The sequence below is a fragment of the Dama dama genome, chromosome 9 (genome assembly GCF_033118175.1).
Source record: "Dama dama isolate Ldn47 chromosome 9, ASM3311817v1, whole genome shotgun sequence".
Classification (NCBI taxonomy): domain Eukaryota; kingdom Metazoa; phylum Chordata; class Mammalia; order Artiodactyla; family Cervidae; genus Dama; species Dama dama.
Window position 1 is genome coordinate 11,937,102 of NC_083689.1, and position 21,091 is coordinate 11,958,192.

At 46.7% G+C, this 21,091-nt stretch overlaps 1 protein-coding gene across 6 annotated transcripts; it reads right to left on the reverse strand.

Moving 5' to 3' along the window:
- Positions 1–6,197: 6,197 nt before the first annotated feature.
- Positions 6,198–20,660, reverse strand: LOC133061791 (cytochrome P450 4F11-like). Of its 6 annotated transcripts, none has more exons than XM_061149982.1 (13): positions 20,547–20,660; positions 19,964–20,191; positions 17,975–18,119; positions 14,892–14,945; positions 14,670–14,797; positions 12,799–12,920; positions 11,728–11,998; positions 10,696–10,762; positions 10,395–10,524; positions 7,710–7,843; positions 7,550–7,614; positions 7,278–7,360; positions 6,200–6,868 (listed from the first exon to the last, which is right to left on the reverse strand). In XM_061149982.1, the coding sequence occupies exons 2-13, from the start codon at positions 20,159–20,161 to the stop codon at positions 6,694–6,696; spliced, it is 1,572 nt and encodes a 523-aa protein (XP_061005965.1). In that variant the 5' UTR covers positions 20,162–20,191; positions 20,547–20,660; the 3' UTR covers positions 6,200–6,693. The 6 variants fall into 6 exon arrangements, with proteins under 6 accessions (XP_061005969.1, XP_061005965.1, XP_061005967.1 ...); XM_061149984.1 differs by having other exon boundaries at positions 20,461–20,552; XM_061149983.1 differs by lacking the exon at positions 20,547–20,660 and adding an exon at positions 20,427–20,529.
- Between the last annotated feature and the right edge of the window lie 431 nt (positions 20,661–21,091).

Here is a 21,091-nt window from a genome sequence, read left to right on the forward strand (position 1 = left end):
CCCTAAATATTCATTGGAAGGACTGTTGCTGAAGCTGAAGCTCCAATACTTTGGCCACTGATACAAACAGCCCACTCAGTGGAAAAGACCCTGATGCCGGGAAAGACTGAAGGTGAAAAAAGAAGGGAGAGGCAGAGGGTGAGCTGGTTAAATAGCATCACCAACTCAATGGACCTGAATTTGAGCAAACTCTGGGAGATAGTGGAGGCCAGAGGAGCCTGGTGTGCTGCAGTCCATGGGGTTGCAAAGAGTCGGAGGTGACTTAAGGAACTGAACAACAACAGTGAACGAAAAGTGTTATGGCTTTAAAGGTCAATCCTGGGAGGCAAAGTCCTGAGAAAGGGCTATCATGTATATTTCAAGCTATAGGCAACATTATTTTACAAAGGTGCAGAGTCAGCATGACTAAGCACTGGCAACACAGCACAAAGATTAGAGATAAAGGAATAGATCTGATGTGAAGTCACATTTATTCTTCCCTGTTACAACAGGAGTCTTTAGCCATCTACCTGCAGCCTCTCTGGGTAGAGAGAAAGGAGATGACATTTGGCCAGTGGAAGGCATCTTCAGGCAACCAGAGTGGGTTAGAGGATTGACATCCATCCTCTCCAATGGCCACTGATGCTTGCAGTTTCAGCTCATCTCTCTGTGTTCCAGGACCAGCTACTCCCTGTCCTGGGGGTGGTGTCAGCTCTCAGCTGATGCTAGCTCCCAGAGTGCTACACTTGATGGTTCCCCTTGGTCCTGTTGTCAAGTAAAATGAAAAACACACAATGTAAGAGCAGTGAGTTTCAGTTTAATTCAGAGACCCTACTGAAGACTACAGCCCAGGATACAGCCTCTCACATAGCTCTGAGAAACTGCTCCAAAGAGGTAAGAGGGGAGGTCAGCATACTTGTGATTTTGGCTAAGGGGTACAGACAATCCAATATACACCTTGGGAGAAGGTTATTGCCAGTCACAGGGAACAAATTTCTCAGTTAATCATTGAAGTACTTTTCTAAGTATGGCAAGATGCAAAATTCAGGCTCATAAAATTTTTTTCCTGAAATACATATATATGTGTGTGTAACTATCTAAAGGCATTTTTTGCCTTTTTTCCCAATGTACAGAGTACCCCATCCTGTTCTCTGTGCTGAATAGTGACTGCAGTGGCTAATGATTTAATCCTTATAGAATCAGATAGCAAGAAGTATTTCTTGCTTACACAGCTCTTATTGTGTAAACAGCCCCTACTTAAACCCAACCAAAGTAGCCCATCTGAGGTCCTCATCAGGACACAACTATTACATTCCCCAAAGAGATGGGACACCTCAGCAATCCAGTCATGACAGTGTCCTTGATTGTGTAGGCACAAAAAAATTGAAATATTTCACCCAACACCTGGAATGGGAGAGCAGAGTAGAAGGAACAATGGTTCTGTTAAGTGCCTCAGTTCAGTTCAGCTCAATTCAGTTCAGTTGCTCAGTCGTGTCCAACTCTTTGTGATCCCATGGACTGCAGCACACTAGGCTTCCCTGTCCATCACCAACTCCCAGAGCCTACTCAAATTCATGTCCATCGAGTCGGTGATGCCATCCAACCATCTGTCGTCCCCTTCTCCTCCCACCTTCAATCTTTCCCAGCATCAGGGCCTTTTCAAATGAGTCAGTTCTTTGCATCAGATGGCCAAAGTATTGGAGTTTCAGTTTCAGCATCAGTCCTTCCAACGAACATTCAGGACTGATTTCCTTTAGGATGGATCTCCTTGCAGTCCAAGGGCCTCTCAAGAGTCCTCTCCAACATCACAATACAAAAGCATCAATTCTTCAGTGCTCAGCTTTCTTTATAGTCCAACTCTCACATCCATACATGACTACTGGAAAAACCATAGCTTTGTCTAGATGGACCTTTGTTGGCAAAGTAATGTCTCTGCTTTTTAATATGCTGTCTAGGTTGATCATAACTTTTCTTCCAAGGAGCAAGCATCTTTTAATTTCATGGCTGAAGTCAGCATCTGCAGTGGTTTTGGAGCCCCCCAAAATAAAGTCTCTTACTGTTTCCATTGCTTCCCCATCTATTTGTCATGAAGTGATGGGACCGGATGCCATGATCTTAAGTTTTCTGTTGAGTTTTAAGCCAACTTTTCCACTCTCCTCTTTCACTTTCATCAAGAGTTTCTTTAGTTCTTCATCCCTTTCTGCCATAAGGGTGGTGTCATCTGCATATGTCAGGTCATTGATATTTCTCCTGGCAATCTTTATTCCAGCTTGTGCTTCTTCCAGCCCAGCATTTCTCATGATGTACTCTGCATATAAGTTAAATAAGGAGGGTGACAATATACAGCCTTGATGTACTCCTTTCCCAATTTGGAACCAGTCTGTTGTTCCATGTCCAGTTCTAACTGTTGCTAAGTGTTTGCTTTGCTGCTGACTAATACCTGGGTGGTTGTATTATTGAAAGTAAACACTTACCTTTGAGAACTTGGATCTGAAAAGTCAAAACTACCTTTCTGTTAAACATGTTTTGGTTCAGCCATTGACAGCAGATAATCAAATGCCTTGTGGTGTTGTTATGGCAGATGGAATTTAGACCCTTCCCCTAAGCCAGGGGTGGAGGGGGAAGTGGGAGGGAAGGGGTTGATCAGTATGCCTCTCTTTGCCTGACTCCTGGTAAACAAGACTTATATGAAGTGCAGGGTGCCAGCCATCCACCTTCAGAACCAAATGAAAACTTTGGATTCCATCTCAACTCAGCCTTGCAATTGACAGCATCTAAAGACTAGCTTTGTCTTTAAAAACCTGGGCTTCCCAGGTAGTGCAGTGATGAAGAATCTGCCTGCCAATGCGGGAGACACATGCAACAGACCTGGGTTCAGTTCCTGGGTTGGAAAGATCCCCTAGAGTGGGCGATGGCAAGCCACTCCAGTATTCTTGCCTGCAGAGTTCCATGGATAGAGGAGCCACTGCAGTCCAGGAGGTTGCAAAGAATCAGACACTGAACATAAATACACAAACACACACACACACAATCTCTCAAAAATATAAGCACCTTAGAAGATTTTCTAATGCATATTTCAACATATTATTTCAAAGGTTAAAAAGAATTCATTATGTCATACCTGCGAATAACCTAGAGGGGTGTGAGGGAGATTGGCAGGTGGTGTGAGGGAGATTCAAGAGTGAGGGATATATGTACACCTATGGTTAATTCATGTTGATGTATGACAAAAATCAAACCAATACTGTAAAGCCATCATCAATAAATTAAAGAAAATAAATATTTTAAAAAATTGAACAACAAAAAAAAGAATTTTCCACAGTTTGTTGTGATCCACACAGTCAAAGGCTTTGGCGTAGTCTACATGCAACCAATTGTTTCCTTTCCTTAGATGAATCTTGCAAAATGTTTTTCATTGTAGTTGCTAATCTATGTGGTTATAAGTTATAAAATATAATTTGAAAATAATAAAATTTTTAACTTGCAAAATTTTTAAAATTAAAAAGAAAAATGCTGAGTTTTATGGTAGTAATATGCTTATTGCATGCTTAATGCCCTGCCTGCCATGCAGCAGGATACAACATATACAAACTATGAAAAGCCAATATCCTGGTTAAAAAAAAACAAACAAACAAGGACTCCAGGTTCCAGAATTCAAATCAGGACCAGCAGAGTAAATTTGGGCATGTCTCTTCTCAAATAAATTGAAATGAGTTAAGTGGTTACAACAACATTCCAAGGCTCACAGTCCCAAGCATGAATAACTGCCATTGTTTCCTGATTTCATAACAGAATGATGATTTTGGCACCAGCCATGAGCCATAGGTTCCCCTTGCACAGACATCAGTTACTTTGCAGACGTGAACATCCCCTGTTCATCCCCTCTGACCTTAGCAGGGTAGAAGCTCCTAGGAGAAGAGCAAGCTCGGGGCTTGGGGTTAGAGGGCTCTAGATCAAAGCTGGGTTTGCCATTCTCCAGCTGTGTGAGCTTGGGCAACTGATGTGCCCTCTCTGAACTTCCCATTCCTTCTCAGTAAAAGAGGTAATAAACACAGGCCCTTTGGGACTGGAGGAGTGAGCCTGCATGAGTCTTAGTTACCTCTGTTACTAGGACCAAATGAACAGTGTCTGGAGTCACCAGGTATTACATGCTGTATGAAAAGTGTTTTGTGTATGTGTATCTATTGCATATAAATGAAATTTCTACACCCAAAGTTATGTGGTTAAGAGTAACTCAATTTGTAACTTGTGATATATCAAGCCATCAAAATGCATAAAGAGAATCCTTACACAGTGAGACAAACTAAACTTTTTCCTAACGTAATGCCATTTACAAAAATAAAGAGTGACTTGAATACTTAACACTTAAAAATTTTTAAAGACCCCCCCCCACATGATGATTGTATGTTGTGGGAGGATGTTTACAATATATTATATGAAAACCCCAGATTAACAAGAAAAAAATTAGGAAGAAACAGCATTTTTTTCTTCATGCAAAATTCACATAAGATAAAATTCACTATGTTGACCATTATGAAAGGCTCAATTCCATGCATCTAGTACATTTACAATATTGTACAGCCACCAAATCTCCTCTGTCTGGTTTCAAGATATTTTCATCATCTGAAATGAGTAACGTACCCAGTAGCCGTCACTCTCTATTTCCCACTCCACCCTCCATCTCTTGAGTCATCTCTATATGAATTTACATATTCTGCACATTTCATATAAATGAAAATATATAATATGGATGTTTTGTGTCCGGCTCCCTTCATCTAGCATGTTTTCAAACTTCATTCATGTTGGAGTATATATCAGTGCTTCATTTGTTTTTATGACCCAATAATATTCCTTATTATGATACCTCGTTTTATTTACCCATTCATCTGTTAATAGATATTTGGATTGTTTCGCAAATATTCAACCTCTGGCAATTATGGACAAAGAATCATGTACAAGTATCTGTTTTCAATTCTTTTGGGTACATATCTAAGCATGAGTTGGCTGGATCATATAATAATCCGAGGTTCCATTTATTGACTATTTTCCACAGCGGCTGCACCATTTTACATTCCCAACAGCAGTGTATAAGGATTTCAATTATCTCACATCCTCACCAAAACTTTTTATTTTCCATTGTTTCATATTCTTGTGATCCTAGTGGGTGTGAAATGGTATCACATTCTGGCACTGATTTGCATTTCAATAAACTCTACTGATGTTGAGCATCCTTTCATGTGCTTGGTAGTCAGTGAAACAGCATTTTTAAAGGAGATTGCATGATGTAATTATAATGCATTCAGATGTAAAGCCAAATTTTTACTGGCATAAGGATACATTTAAAATATGGCAATATGTGTGAAAGGATATGAACAGTGATTACTTTGACATGTTTGGGCTATGGACATGATTTTTACTTCTTATTTTTTTATTCATATTTTCTTCTATAAGGTATAATTTAGAGTACAAGATAAACATTTTATATAAGAACTCTGAAGGCAAAGAAAAACACGTGATTTTCAGCTCAGCATATATTAAATACTTCCTCTTTTTATGTTACAGGATATCTTTCTTATTAGTCAGCCATTAAGTCTTCTGCCCCCCAACTTGTAGACTCCTGAAAGAGTCTGAGACTGGGACTGCCCCAGGAGCCCCTGCGGCCTGAGTCGTGGGGCAGGGAGGGGGGCTAGTCCTGGGGCAGCTACTGTCCCAGGTGCTGAAATAGGTGCCCACTCCTGCCACCTCATCTTCTCTGACTAATGTGAGCTTGCTTAACCTCCACTCCCTAGAACAGCGAGACAAAAATGAAATCCTGGGTCATGCCTCTGTGAAGGGAAAAAGTTGTTTATTTCAGTACCTAAATTCAGGTTAGCTTCACATTAAAGCCCTTGGCAACTGTGTAATAGATGTAACTATGGGGATTTTTTTGATTTACTGACTCTTCTACTGAAAGATTTCTTCAACAGCAGGTTTCCACGCATCTCAAAACTTAAATATAACTTGTATGACTTTAAAACATTTTAAATTTGAGAAAGTGATGCATAAAGAAAGGAGGAAGTAAACACTTATTGAGTACTGATGCTTACCAAATATTGAGTCAGTCACTTTACACATGCTTGTTTATTCAGTTACCGCAACAGCGCAATGACGTGGCTACTATTATGCAATATAAAATGAGGCTTTGAGAGAGAAACGATTTCCCCAAACAAAACAGCTAGTAAATGGCAGACTGGGATTGGTAATACAATAGCAGGGAGTGAATCTGACCCTGGCTACATCAAGCTCTCTGGTCAACCTTCCCTAATGAATAGTCTTGCCCTCATGACTCAGATTGGAGCGCCAGCTACCACATCAGCGTTCCCTCCCACACACGTTCCTCCTATCCCCCAAGTTCACAGCCACTCCGGTCCTGTTGAACCTAAAAAGTACCAAGCGCCCCTTGCCAGCTGTTGATGACACTGGCGCAGGAGTGACCACATAGTTTTTTTTCTTTGTTTGTTTTTATTAGTTGGAGGCGAATTACTTTACAATATTATGAGTTTTGCCATACATTGACATGAATCAGCCATTAAAAAGAATACATTTGAATCAGTTCTAAAATGATGGGTGAAACTGGAGCCCATTATACAGAGTGAAGTAAGACCACATAGTTTTTATTCCTGGGAATTTTCAGGGAGGTGGCTAGATGATTCCAGGAGAGAAGGGGCTGCTGGGTCATTGCTGGCCTGCGCTCAGCGGCTCCACCCGCAGCCAAAGTCCGCCCTCGGCGCGCAGGATCAGCTCTGGCTTCCGGCGAGGCTCGTCACCCGGCAGGACGCGGAAGCGCAGTAGCGTGAGCGCCAGGACCACCTTCATCTCCGTCATGGCAAATGTCTGCCCAATGCAGTTTCTGTGGGCCGGAGTGAGGTCTCTGACTGTGCTGGGAACCTTCATCCAGGCCCCATCGCTCCTAGAATCTAGCTCACAATTCCCACCCCCACCCACAGTGATAGAGAACGCGAACCTGGCCTGGGACGCCCAGATAGGCTTGAATATCTGAGCCTGACCAAAGACCCAGTCAGGAAGCAGCAGGCAGGGAGACGGGACCCCCAGCACAATGTAGACCCCTGCTTGGACCCACTGTCATTCCCCAAACACTTTCCTATAACTTCCAGGGGAGGGGAGGGGAGGGAAGGAGAGCCCAAACTCTGACCATCTTCATTTTTCCCACTCCCCTGCCAGAGACTCATGTCTGGAATCTCAGTCCCAGAACCCCCAACACACCACCCAGCCCTACCTCAGATGCCCACTACCCTCACCTGGGACCCGCTGAGAAGGGAATAAAAGCCAGAGGTGACCTCCCCTTGATGTTTTCTGGCTCGAAGCGGAAGGGGTCATAGACCTGGGGGCAAGACAAGACAGGGTCACTGGATGTGGGATCTCCCAGGACATCCATCATTGGAGAGGCAGATGTGTGTATAATGGGAAGGAGGCGATGTCTGATTTGCCAATCAGAATTCTGTAGTCTCCCCGGGGCCTCCTAAGGGGAATGGACATGGGTGATGGAGGCATGGTGTGGGGGAGGCATCACCTCAGGGTCTGGCCACACAGTTGGGTTGTGGTGGGTCCCGAAAATATCAATGAGGCAGATCACACCTGTGGAACAAGAGAGGGCAGCAGGACTAGGTCCTCACTACCTTATTGGCCCCTCTTTCTCAGCAGGAAACTCCTCCCCTAGTCACTGTGGGCACCTTTGGGGATGACCCGGCCATCTGGAAGCAAAGTGTCCTGGGTGTAGCGGCGGGAGATGACGGTGACCGGGGGGTGCAGCCGCAGACTCTCCTTGATGCACATGGTCAGGAAGGGCAACTGGGCCAGGTCGTCCCTAAGGAACCCCCACGACAATTGTCCAGGGAGCAAACACAGAGACACATCACCAGCCCTCCTGGTGCCCCATAAGATCCTCTCTGCCTAGAACAAAATCACAGATGGATCAAATATCTCCAAACTCATTGAGTCATATACATAAATGATACGGCTTTTTCTTTATCCCTCGTACCTCAATTAAATGGTCTTTAAAAAGACAGAAAGAAAAGCGGTAGCACAGGAGAACCAGACAAAATATAGTCTGATGTTTTCAGAGGCTTTTCTGAGCAACATACCCAAAATCCAGCCATAAACATATTCAAAAATTTGTATAAAAATATATTTTTCTTTATAGCAAGAACAAAATAAAAAGGTAGATGAGTAAGAAACAAGAAACAGATTCAATGTTTACTCTTATTACTGCACTACAGACACTAGTTAATGCAATTAGAAGGGGGGGAGGAGAGAAATACCATTTGAATGTGGGGGTAAATGTGTCATTTTTGGTAGATAGTGATTTTATACTTAGAAAACAAGAGAATTCACTAGAAAACTTCTCTAAACTTTGAAGATAAGATCCAGTAAGGGAACTGAGTTTTTTTCCTAATCCTCTTCATTTTGTGTGGTGACTTAAATTCTTAATAAATGGTACAGTTAACTGGTTCAAAATTAGAAAACTACACACTCCTATGGCCCAACACTCATTTCCCCTCCTCACTGTTTCCCTAGGTAACTGTATGTATCCTTCCAGGGACACTGTATTGCATTTTAAAAGTTATATAGTGTTAATAGCGTGCTGTATAATGTACACCCTGGTCTGTATCTTTTTCATGTAACAGTATATCAGTGTCTTTTTGTACAGCTCCTGGACTTGTGTCAAGAATAGGGCCTTCTCTTCTGTGGAACTACAAATAATTTCACATGGCTTCCTCTGGAGCCTTTGTGCCTGTGAGTGCTCAGTCATTCAGTTGTGTCTGACTCTTTGTGACCCCATGGACTGTAGCCCGCCAGGTTCCTCTGTCCATGGCATTCTCCAGACAGGAATACTAGAGCAGGTTGCCATTCTCTGCTCCAGGGGATCTTCCCAACCCAGAGATAGAACCCAGGTCTTCTGCATCTCTTGCATTGGCAGCTGGATTCTTCACCACTGTGCCACCTGGGAAGCCCTCTAGAGCCTTTAAGATTCATTTATTTTATATTTTATGTCTTTGATTCATGTCGATGTTATGTTCATATAAGACTTGAGAAAGAGGTTGGATTCATTTTTTCCATCTAGCTCTCCAGTTGTTACAAGAGCTTTTATTAAATAGGCTTTATTTTTCCTATTGATATGACACTCCATATTTAGTGTTACCATGTTCACTGGGCAAGAAATTTATATCCACACATTATTAGCTTTCCTATGAGAAATAATAGAAAAGATGATGAAAAAAGATGATGATGATGATGATATCAACTACCTGGTTTAAATTTAGCAAGAAATGTTAGTGTCTGTATGCCACATGAACATATAGATGTTTCTCTATCCAGGTAGAATATATGATTCACCATAACAACGACAGTATTCAAGGGTTAATTTAACAAATGTGCATATGATCTCCACACTAAAATGTCAGACTATATTTAAACTATATTAATATCCAAAATTGGTTATCCATTCCATACTCTGTAGTAGTGTGTGTTATGTTAATATTATGAATTAATTAATCTACCTTACACAGTCAGTCACATGTACAAATTGAACCCCTCCCTCCTGCCTCTCACTCCCCTTCTCCCTTACACCCTCTTACTCTCCATCTCTTCATTTTCGCCCAGCTATTTCTTGACCATAGAGCACTTGAAATGCACCTCAAAATATCTACTGCTCATCTTGGAAGATCTAAGTTGAGGCCATTTTGTCCAACCTTGACTTTCCTCTCTAAATCTAAAGGCCACCCTGACCATCTGCACTGGGAGTGTTCTGACCTGGGACTATCCTCAGCAGGCTGAGAGCTCCTGGAAGGCAAGACTGGGTCTGGTCCCTCCTGAGTCTCCAGGACACAGAATGGGACTGAGAAGAATTGGAGATGTCATAGAACTGAGAAGAGGGAGGCAGTGTACCAGTGTTTGTTGAATGGGGACTGGATGGAGGAAGATGCAGGTATTCCTGGGCAGGTGGTGAATGACTTTAGTCCCTAAGAGTTCCATGTGAATCCTGGACTAAATAATATGAGGATATAGGGGGCAGGAGATCAGCAAACACTCATGGAGTGAAGATGTTTGAAAACATGTGACTTTTGGAGAGAAAGGTCACAGAGTAGAGAGGAAGTTCACATACTGAATGTGTGCTAAGTAGCAGCATCTGCCCTCCCACATTGTCACCAGTTATCTCAGAAATCCAAGTTTCTGTCCCCAAAGCCAGAAAACTTTGCCCTGCTGTCCATGCTGAGTAACAGATCCAGCTTCTGAGCTTTGCTACTATTCCCACTAAGTAATAATGACAAAATCCACACAAAATTTCTCTTATCCCCAGCCAGGAAGCAGAGTCAATGAGAGGGGTTCAGGAGCACACCATGAGGACTTGCACTCACCATTCAATCTCTTTAGGCTCTCGGTCCCTCAAGAGCTCTTGCACCTCCTGCCGGCAGCGCTCCTGGTATTCTGGGTGTTTTGCAAGGTTGTACAGGACCCAGGAGAGGCCACTAGCTGTGGTGTCATGGCCTGAGGAGTACCCAGAAAGGTTTGCATCTCTGGGCTACTACAGCACCAGAGGGTGGACAGTACCCTCCCATGGGGAGGATGGGGAGGGGTTGAGTGGTCCAAGGTCCCCTTGGCAATATCCTGGGATAGAGAGGCCCAGCCTTCCAAGTAGTCCCACACTGGGACCCTCACCCTCAAACATGAAGGTGTCAGCTTCAGCCCGGATATCTTCATCTGATAATCCCTTCCCATCTTCATCCTGGAGAGAAAGCAAGATCCACAGAATCACACTAGCTTATAGTCCCTGAGCAACAGAGACTGCACCAACCTCTGAATCTCCATCATCCATCCAGAAACCCAAGCCCACCCTGAACTCCTAGACATCTTATGCCCATTCCAGAGGTCTCTATTTCTTTGCCTCCTATGTTGTGCCTGGTGATAGGAATCAATGATCCATTAGTATTTTTATGTTTTGACATGATGAGGGATTTTAGAGGAAAAAAAAAAGTTATTGTCCACCTGGGTTACAGAATGAACAACTAGCAACTTGTTTTGGAAGCTAGAGATTCAGCATTGTCCCCGAAGACATCTGCTCACAGGCTTGGTGAGTAAATACAAAGATCTTTTTATCCTGGAGATAGGGAATGGGTATCAAACCTATAGAATCATAGACTGCTTTCTCACCAACGATGATTTATTTAAGCTCCAAACAATCTCTCTCTTTTCTTCTCTCCTCTCTCCCTCTCCCTCTCTGTCTTCCTGTGCCTATCCATATACCTTTTCCTACTCACATTAGGGAAGAAGGGGTAGAAGTATTACCTGTCCTATATGGGTTCCAAATTTTAAAATCTGGAGGTAATTCTGCTGTGATGCTAGCATGGCTGCGTGTACAGGTAAAAGCATCATTGTGCTCTCAAAGGAATTTGCAAATGGAGAAGCAGAGCCAAGTTCTACTCTGACTACTGAAATTAATGCTCTGTTCTGATCCAAGATTCTGCATACATACAACACACACAGACAGAGACTAACTTATCAGCTTGCAAGTAGACTAAAATCTCAGGCCCTTGACAGTTTCAGAGTTAGCAGTCCCTGCAGACAGTATTCCACACAATCATCTCTAAAACTTTTCTCTGACCCATACTTCCCGTCCTCAAGCACCTTTAAGTTCTCTGATCAGATCAAAGTCCCTTCTACGTCTTAAACTCAGATCCCAGAGGAACACACCTTGGTCAACAGAAGCACATCGATGAAGTCCAAAGTCTTGGTCTTCGCCTTGGCCTTGAGGAAGTCATCAATACCCTCACTGGGAAGGGTGCGGCGCCGCTCCTGAACGACTGCATCTGTGAAGTCGTGCACCAGGCGGCAGGCCCTGCGGAAGCGCCGCCCATCCGGGGTGAGATAGTACAGGAAGTCCATGTGTAGGAAGAGCTGCTGGTTCCGCTTTGCCACAAGCGCGCTGAGCTCCAAGATGGCGGTGATGTATTCACTGGGCTTCCTGAAGGATGAGAGCATGAAGGGAAGCCACCACTTAAAGCACTTGAAGCCCAGAAGCCAGGGGCTACCTCCCTTCAGGAACTGAGGCTCCAAGAACAGATGGCTCACAGATACAGTGTGGGGATGAGCCAGGAGATGTGACTCTTCAGACTCTTCTTAACCCACATCCCATCTCCGTGAGCTGCCTCCATGCCCTAGGCACCCAGAGCACAGCTTAGACATCAGGCTTCTCTCCTTTCTCTCTCACCCAGTTTCCTTCCCCATACTGTCCACTCGGCTCAGACCTTATCCTCTCCCAGCTGAACAATGGGGATAACATCTTCCCTACTCTCCTTACTTCCAGCATCAACACAGTTGAATGGTGTTGTGCCTATCACAGTTGGTCTTGAGTCATCTGATGAGTTATCTCTTGGACATCTTCCAAGCTCAACTTTGACCATGACCCTCCTGTGCTCAAACATCTTCCTTGGCTCTCTGGAATCCTCAGAATAAAGTTCGTATCCTTTTTGTTTGGTTTCAAAAGGTCTTAAGATATAACCCTGCCCACTCCTCCAAACTTATTTCCAAGGTGTCTCCTCACTATTGCACACACTTTGCTCATTTTAGCCTGCTAGTTTTTATCAAGCAATTCTACTTACCTAAAAGGATGCCTCCTTTTCTTTTCCCTTCCTGTTGTTCAGCGTCCAGCTCTGACCCACCTTCTCCAGGAAGTCCCTTCTGATTGTCCAAGGCAGTCTTTCCTCCCTCATCTACTCCTTTGGGTCTATGCCTCATGTTCCCAGGCCCTTGGCCAAGACTCACTCTTGGCAATTGCTGTTGTAACTGAAGACGCATTTCTGCAGACTGTCCAGGGTCATGAGAGTGATGTGTTCAAACATGTCCAGATGGGTGTGGCCCTCTTTGATCAGACGCTGCCACTTGGCCTGGACAGAGAAGGGGACAGGATGAGGGCTGAAAACTGGTTCCTCTGAGCCTCTCCTCAGTCTGAACCACTTGAATGGACTCCCCTAGATCCTGCATCCTGGGCCTGGGCTCCCCTCTCCAGGAAGAACCAGGCTTGGGTGAGAGCGAAAGTTGTTACTGTTAGGACATGAAGTCCCCATGGCCAGGAGTCAGGAGATCTGGGTTTTTAAAATCCTGCCTCTGCTTCCTCCATCTTTGTATCCAGTGGTAACATTAATACATAAAGTAGGTGCACATCATGGAGAAGGAAATGGCAACCACTCCAGTGTTCTTGCCTGGAGAATCCCAGGGACGAGAAGCCTGGTGGGGTGCCATCTATGGGGTCACACAGAGTCAGACACGACTGAAGCAACTTAGCAGCAGCAGCAGCAGGTGCACAAAAAATGTTAGCTTTCTTCCTGTTTATTTTTATAAATTGATTAGGAAAATGTCCCCTATGTTGAGAGAAGTAGTCTTACATGAGCCCTGAGTGCCCCTGCCCTTTACTGTTGGGTATGCAAAAAAAAAAAAAAAGAGTAAGACCACTACATTCTTTACCTTAACCATTTTGCAGAGTTGTATTTATAGGCAACAACCTTGAGGGGTGAGGTTATGTCTCCCCATGGACAAATATCAAGCTTGCTTCTAATTCTATAAAAGTCATAGAGTCCCTAAACTTATACTCCTACCCCCAGTAATACAACATGCTACATGGGCATGCACCAATCGAAGTCCACTTGTGTCCTCTGCGTGGGATTTGGTGACATGGAGGGACAACACAACCAACTGGAAGTGCATGCTGTTTGCTGCGCCAAGAGTAAGAAACTGTCCTTTGTCTCTGACCCAGGATCTCATGTATTCTGACAGAACCCATGAAACAGAGGCAAGCTCACCTGAAGCTTGTATGTATGAAAAATCCCAGGTGCTTCACAGAAGCCTGCCTTCTGATCCTTCGTTTCCCTATGATTATATCCCAAGCCTTTGCAATGTAAATTTTCAGAAGCTTCTATTATGAGATGGAGCCTATTTAGCCATCTTTCATTTATGACCTGCTCCTGGACTTGCTTTGGCCAGTAGACCATGCTGAAAATGATGAGATGCTCATCCCAAACCTCGATCCCAAGGGACATTGCAGTTCCCCTCAATCTGATGGAACCCTGCTTCTGTCATGTGAACAAGCCTCAGATACCTTCTAAAGGAAGACAGTCACATGAAACGAAGTTCATTTGCCCCAGATGAGGTCATCCTAGATCAAACTGCAGTCAGCCAAGTCCCCAATGTGACAGAGCACAGAACTTCAGCTCAGCAAAGCTTCCTATCTGACCCACAGCTGATCACAGATACATGGGCGGCCCCATCCACCTCCATAAGGACCAGCCAACTGACTCACAGTCCTGTTGTCAATACTAAACTCTTATTGTTTCAAAGTGTTACTCAGGAATAACCACTACACAGTATGCATCATTATCACCAAAGGTGTCTCAAGATTTCAAGGCTTCCCTAATGGAAGCAGAGAAACTAAAACTTACTATGAGCCAGAGACATGGCTCCATATGTCATCTCAACCCCCTGCAAAGCAGGGATCACAACATACTCATTTTAAAAGCTGAAGAAACTGAGGCTCAGAAAGAAAGAACAATGGACTCAAGCTGCCAGAAGAGCCAGAACTCCAAAACGATGTCTCTGAGTCCCCAAGACTCCAGCTGGGACCCTGGGTTCAAGAGACTCACATGCATGATGTCTGTGCTTTTGGTGAAAATCTTCATATAGGGTTTCAGAATGTTGAAGTGGAAGGCGGGTGTCAGCATGCGACGGTGCCTGCTCCACTTGTCACCAGCACTCAGCAGGAGCCCATCCCCTAGCAGAGACAGCCACAGGGAGTGAGCAAAGGGCAGAACTTTCCCCTGGGTCCCCAGTGTCATCCCCAACCCCCTTTGCAAACAGTTACTCACCCAGCCAGGGCTTCAGGAAGTCATAGAAGATCACATCCTTGGGTGCAGCGACAGCTGCCATAAATAAGAACCATCAGGGGCCAGGAAGAGGGAGAGGGGAGGGTCTTTTGTGTCGGATAGAGGATCCCGGCCAGGAATCCCAGCATTCCGCTCTGAGCCCTGCATAGCAGGAATGGGATCCAGAGCATAGGAAGCCAGAAGCTAGGTGGAGAGGTGACGGGAGGCAGGGACCAGACCAAGCTGCAGTACAGAGAAGAGCAAAGCAGAGTCCATAGACACAACTCTGTGTGATTAGACACACTCCAACATGATACAACATGCCCCAACATTCCTTTACATGGCTCCTACATGGTCCAACATGTTATGAAGACACAAGCATAGCCCAGCACTCTACAAAACATCATTATGGGGACCAAGGACACCACATCTGCCCCAGCACTGACCTCCCCTGAGACATCTGACATGGCCCCATGTGTTAATATGTCCTGACATGGCCCCAACATGAATGACACAGCCTGATATGACACAACAGCTCTGCCGTGGACCTGAAGACCATCTGACCTGACCTCAGTGTGCCCCAGGCAGGCTCCAGACAGGACTTAACACACTGATGACCTGAACCAGACCTGATCCAGGTGACCCAAGCGTACCCTAAAACCTGCATCAGACGAGACTCACATAAGGTCTCAGGCATGTCTCAGAGGGACCCTGAACCCCAGGCCTCAGACAGACCCCAAATGTGGCCCAAACATGACCAGGAGGAGAATCAGACAATCTCAGAGAAGAACCAGTCAGGCCCTAACATGCCTCAGATATCTTTGGCCACAGCTGAGCCTCAGACATGAATCTCTGAGCTCAGGTGTAAGCATATATCAGGTGTCACCAGGTTAACATATGCCAGCTGTAACCAGAGTTCAGGTAGAAACAAACCTGACCAGACGTGGCCATGCAGCCCACATCACACAGACATGCCCTAGGCATGAGTAGGCATGTCTGGAGGCTGGGCCAATGAGGGGTCCAGGTGAGAGGGAGGCATTGGTATCTCTGCCATGCCCCCCTCTGCCTGCACCCTGGTCACCCACACAGCTGAAAGCAACACTCTGGCCATGGCAACCAGCGAGCTGTGGCCAGGGAGGCGTCTACCTGGAGCAAAGAGCACAGGTTTGATGGAGGTGGGGTGGAAGATGTGGATGATGGCATTCCAGGAGCCAACCCACTAGCAGTACACATCCCCATAGGTGCTGGTCAAGCCCTGTGTGTACAGGAGACCTTCCTCTGAGCTCTGAATCTGGAGAGGAAAAAATAGGACCCAATTCACACTCTTCTAGGCTGCCAGAGGCAAGGAGTGGCAAGCAGTGATTGACACCTGCACCCATGGATCACCTCTAGCAGCTTTTCCTCTGTTCTCAGTCTCTTTCCAGGGTCCCTTCCGCACCGTTTATGAACTGGGATCTCTTGGGTACAAAATAGGCTTCCCAGGTGGTGCTAATGGTAAAGAACCTGCCTGCCAATGCAGGAGATGTAAGAGATAGGGGTTCGATCCCTGGGTCAGGAAGATCCCCTGGAGGAGGGCATGGCACCCCACTCCAGTACTCTTGCCTGGAGAATCCCACAGACAGAGCAGCCTGGTGGGCTACAGTCCATGGGGTCACACAGAGTTGGACACGACTGAAGTGACTCAGCACGCATGCAAGGATACATGATAGAATGGGGACTTCCCTGTTTGGACCCCAAACACCATTTTCATGCAACTTCTCTTCCATCCCCATATTCCAGATGAAGAAACTCTGGTTCTACATAATAAAGTAATTTGCTGACATTCTCACAGACAGTAAGCCTGAGGTGGAAGTCCAAGTCTGTCCAAACACAGAGCTTGAGTTCTTAGCCATTAAACTGCTCTGAACGCCAAAACAATAACTCAGAGGACCCTTTGCCTCCAAGACTAGGCACTCAGAGGCTTGCAGATGCAGGAATTTGTCCTATGAATCTGGCAAGGGAAATTAAAGGAAATCCTATCATTTTCCTACAAATGTTGTGAATGGGCTGACTTTTCTGTGGGGATTGAGCTTCTGGGCTTCATCTTAAGAAGGATGAGAGGGAAGCCATCACAGATGAACTCGGAACTAAATGATGAAGACAGATGTCTGATGACATTATTTAATATCTGGAGCCCAGCTAGGCCTGAATACACCCTCAAGGAGGATGACTTCAAAGTCCATTAATTTCTTGGCAAAGTGCATGATAGGGTGGTTTTGTTTCCACTGCTAACAATGAAAGATAACTTCAGCAGCCAGAGACAGCCAGGGAACTTCCCAGGTTCACCCAGCATTCTGGTGTCAGCGCCAAGGCTTCTGCAACATGCTGCCTGTTCCCCTTGTTTGCCTGGACTGTCTCAGGGTGGGAGGGGCAGAGGACAAAGGAAGGGAGCCAGGGTGTGGCAGAGTCTCCTCAGGAAGATTCCTGGGGACTGGAGAAGGAGGTCACTGGACTGGAAGTGGTCAAGCCCCAGGATTGGATCAAAGAAACCGACACTTCAGAGAGGTAGACGTCATGGAAATAGCAACCCAGATCCTACACCAGCTAGAAGCCTTTGTTGCTCTCAGACAGGGGATGGATGGGATGGGGCCAGACCTGGAAAGGGGTCTGGGAAGCCATGGATGCCTACTACATCCCTCTATTCTCTGCTTGAAAAAATTTCTGCTCATCACTCCAGACCCAGTTCCAGAAACTCCTTCTCCGGGAAGCCTTCCAGCATGCCCCAGCAGACAGCCTTGCTTCTCTGGGTTGTCACAGCCCAACATCTTCCTCTGGCCAGGTCCTGACCTACCACACCGGATATGTGACCTCAAGACTAAGGGTGTCCTTCACCCAGAACACCAGGGTGGGGTAGAGACAGCCTTGGGAGGAGGGAAGAGGCAGTGAGAACGGTATTGGTGAATATTTGAAGGAAAGAGAAAGACAGCTGAGAGAGAGGAGGGGAGGTGGAGTGGGGTCGGTAGGGGCCACATGGAAGCTTGGCGGGGAGGAGCTGGAAGCCCAGAGGGGTGTCACGGCACCCACCAGCACAAGCTCTGCATGGGTACCTGAGGCATTGGCAACAGTCCAGATCATGTCAGGGTGGCAGAAAATGATGATGGGAATGGCAGGGCCAAGGCAGATCCTAAATCCCTGGGGATAGTTGGCTACCAGCTGGGTGAAGTCCTGCATGCCCTTCTCCGTGGACGGATACTGCAACCAAGGTAAGTGCCATCACTCTCCAAAGAAGCCACCGCAGTGGACAGTGTGCGGGATTCTGCACAGAGGGAGGGAACTTCTGCTTCCTCCTTCCCTCTGAGGGAGAGAGAGTCCTGGAGCATCTCCAAGTCCCAAGGATATACCCCAGAGCACAGGAAAAAGACAGGCTCTCTGCCCACAGGGAGGCTGACCTTGGCTTGAGAAAGCAAGTTTTTCTTGTCCTGGGAGTGATTTCAGCCCCACGGGGTGGCCACAGAAGGAGATGCCCACTGGGGAGGTTTGTGGATAGCAGGGTGGCCTCAGGACTCCTCCCTGGGTTTGTTCTCCATTTCATATTCTGTTCCATCTACATAGCCTCCAGTCCCTTGCATGCTGAAGGGTCTGCAGACCTAGGGCCTTCCAGTCCTGATCTACGGCAAGGGCTGTCCTTACATGAACTCTGCTTATCCATCAGGAGAGCGGCTCTAATCTCTGCTGGCCGGGCTCTGCATCCTGTCTAACCTATGGGCATACCATTTACACAGCAGGAACAGAGGCCATTTTCCCCAAAGAGGGAAGAAGGGAGGGCTGTCTCCTGGTGAAACCCTCAGAGTCTTCCCCATCCGGGTACCCCATTCAAGTCTGACAAATACCCCCAGAAGCTCTTGGCAAGTGAACATAAGTCACTGCACTTGAGATTGGTCCAGAGAGTAAGAGTCACTTATCTGAGGTCACACAGCAAGAGGGGCTAGAGAAAGGAAGAGTGACCAAGACCAGACCCCACCACCAAGCCGCTAGAGGGGACGGCAGAACCGCGGTGACTTTGTAACATTCCTACTTCCCCCAGGCTTTGCCGAGACCATTTCAAGACCCAGAATCTCAGGAAATCTTCCCTGCAGGCTTTAGAATCTATTTCCCTTCTGAATGTTGCCATAATGAACAGTAAAATTGCAGTAAGTCCTCCCCCAAGTTGTAGTTCTCATCCCAGGCAGGAAAGAAAAGTTGCGTTCACCTCTTAGCTGGACTGCTAGGCAGAAGGTGCTGGATACCCATTCATTTTGACTTTGACCGAGGGAGGTGATGGAAAGTTCATTACCTAGGTCCTTAAGAATTTGTTTTGCATGCTTACAGTATATGCCAGCCCTGCACTTGGCACTGTAGCATCTGCTCACCAGAACTATCATCAAACTGGGAGATGGTTAATAAGTAACTGGACAATTCACTGTTCAATTATCATGAGAAGGGCCAATGAAAGTTCAAGGTCTGGGGCACAAGGTGGGCAGGCGTGGAGGAAGGGAAGGGCTAAAAAGGCTTCTGAAAGAGGAAATGATTGTCCAACTTTATCCAGATGGGGTGAGGGGACCAGTGGGACCTCTTGGTTAGTGGGGGAGTAAGAGAAGAGGAAGGGGTCCCTGAAAGGGGAGGGGGTGGGTAACTCTACGCCATAGGTGGGGATGGGGAGGTGATAGCTGTTTCCTGGGAGGAAGCTGTAACCCAGAATGAAAAGACACAGGAAAGTGGCCACATGCAGAGCAGACCCTGCAGAGCACATTTGAGGAGGTCTCAAGGTCACCATGGAGACTGGAGAGGCCAAGGGACCAGGTTCTGTGCAGCCTGGCCTCAGAGGTGCATAAGTGTGCAAGGCAGGCAGGAAAGAGACCCCAAAGCAGGCTAGGTCTGGAAAGACAGAATGTGGGGACAGTCTCAATGGCAGAGCAGAGGAATGAGTGAGAGGGAAGATGGGGCTCCCTGGCTTCTCTGCTGTCCTAGACCCCAGCCCAAACCCTGAGGCCTATTCATGACCCTCAGGAAGTCCATTCACCCTGGTCCCCCAGACCTGTCCTGCTGCTCACACTCACCTGGCCCATGTGACCCAAGAGCCAGTTGCGTTTCGGGGGCTGCGGGAAACATTGGAGGCGGCGACAGTTGTTATAGAAGGTGTAGGTCCAGGCCAGGATGCGGGCCAGGAGCCAGGAGGCCCCGACCAGCAGCAGCAGCAGCCACGGGGAGGCTGCCACTGGTCCAAGTCCCAGCCAGGACAGGCTCAGCTCCAGCATCCTGTGGTCAGATGGGGTGGAGGGTGAATCCTGAGGATGAAGGAAGAGGCAGCGATGGTGAGCTGTGAGGCAGAGACAGATAGAGGGAGAGGAGCAAGGGAGTGAGGGGCAGGGATGGGGAGTGCTAGGGATGGGCAAGAAGGGCTCAGAGACAGGCAGACAGGCGCTGGGAGAGGGAGAACCAGAGAAATTCAGAGGAGAGACAGAGAGAAAGACAGAGAGACAAAGAGAGAGAGACAGAAAGACATACGCACAGATTACCCACTGGTATCTATTCATTTCCCAGGCCACTTTATTACCTGGGACCACGGCCTAGGGCAGCCTTCCCCACCCCTAGCTATGGCACCACCCCCACCCACCCCCTGCCCAGCTCTTGTCTCCCAACCTAGCACTTTCTGTCAGGAGTGGCTTGCTATCACACGATTTCCTGTCCCCTCCTCCTAGAAGGTCTCTCTCCCTGGCCTGACCTCTGATCTAGGGGAGGCTGGGCTTGGAAGCCCAGTCAGCCAATCCCCACAGCCTCTTTATCTCCCCTATCCCACACCTGGCAGCTGCCCAAATAGACTCTGGAGTAAGAGGGGCTAGAGTGTTACTGAGAGAGGTCTGCAAATCAGCTCAGAGTACCATGGTGTGAAAATTGGATCTGCAGGACTCAGTACCTGCCATGATAACAAGTTGGGGGGTGGGAAAGGGTGACTCTGAATCTCAAGTTTACAGCTGCCCCTGCCCTTCCAAGCTCAGGGTAGAGCAGGAAGGAGCATAAATGTTCAGGTGCCAGGTAAGCAGGGGAAACATCTCCTGGACTGTTTGTGGGCCAGAAGGACATGATCCATAGGTGGGCTTCCCTGGTGGCTCAGATGGTAAAGAATCTGCCCACAATGTGGGAGACCTGGGTTCAAGCCCTGTATCAGGATGATCTCCTGGAAAAGG

What these genes read in the sequence shown, in the direction of transcription:
- LOC133061791 (XM_061149982.1), bottom strand. Translation starts at nt 20,161, where the DNA reads ATGCTGGAGCTGAGCCTGTCCTGGCTGGGACTTGGACCAGTGGCAGCC. An exon ending in AAAGCACAGACATCATGCAT is followed by an intron (nt 12,921 to 14,669) that starts GTGAGTCTCTTG and finishes TTCTCTGTCCAG; the next exon opens with GCCAAGTGGCAGCGTCTGAT. An exon ending in GAGCCTAAAGAGATTGAATG is followed by an intron (nt 7,844 to 10,394) that starts GTGAGTGCAAGT and finishes GGGGTTCCTTAG; the next exon opens with GGACGACCTGGCCCAGTTGC.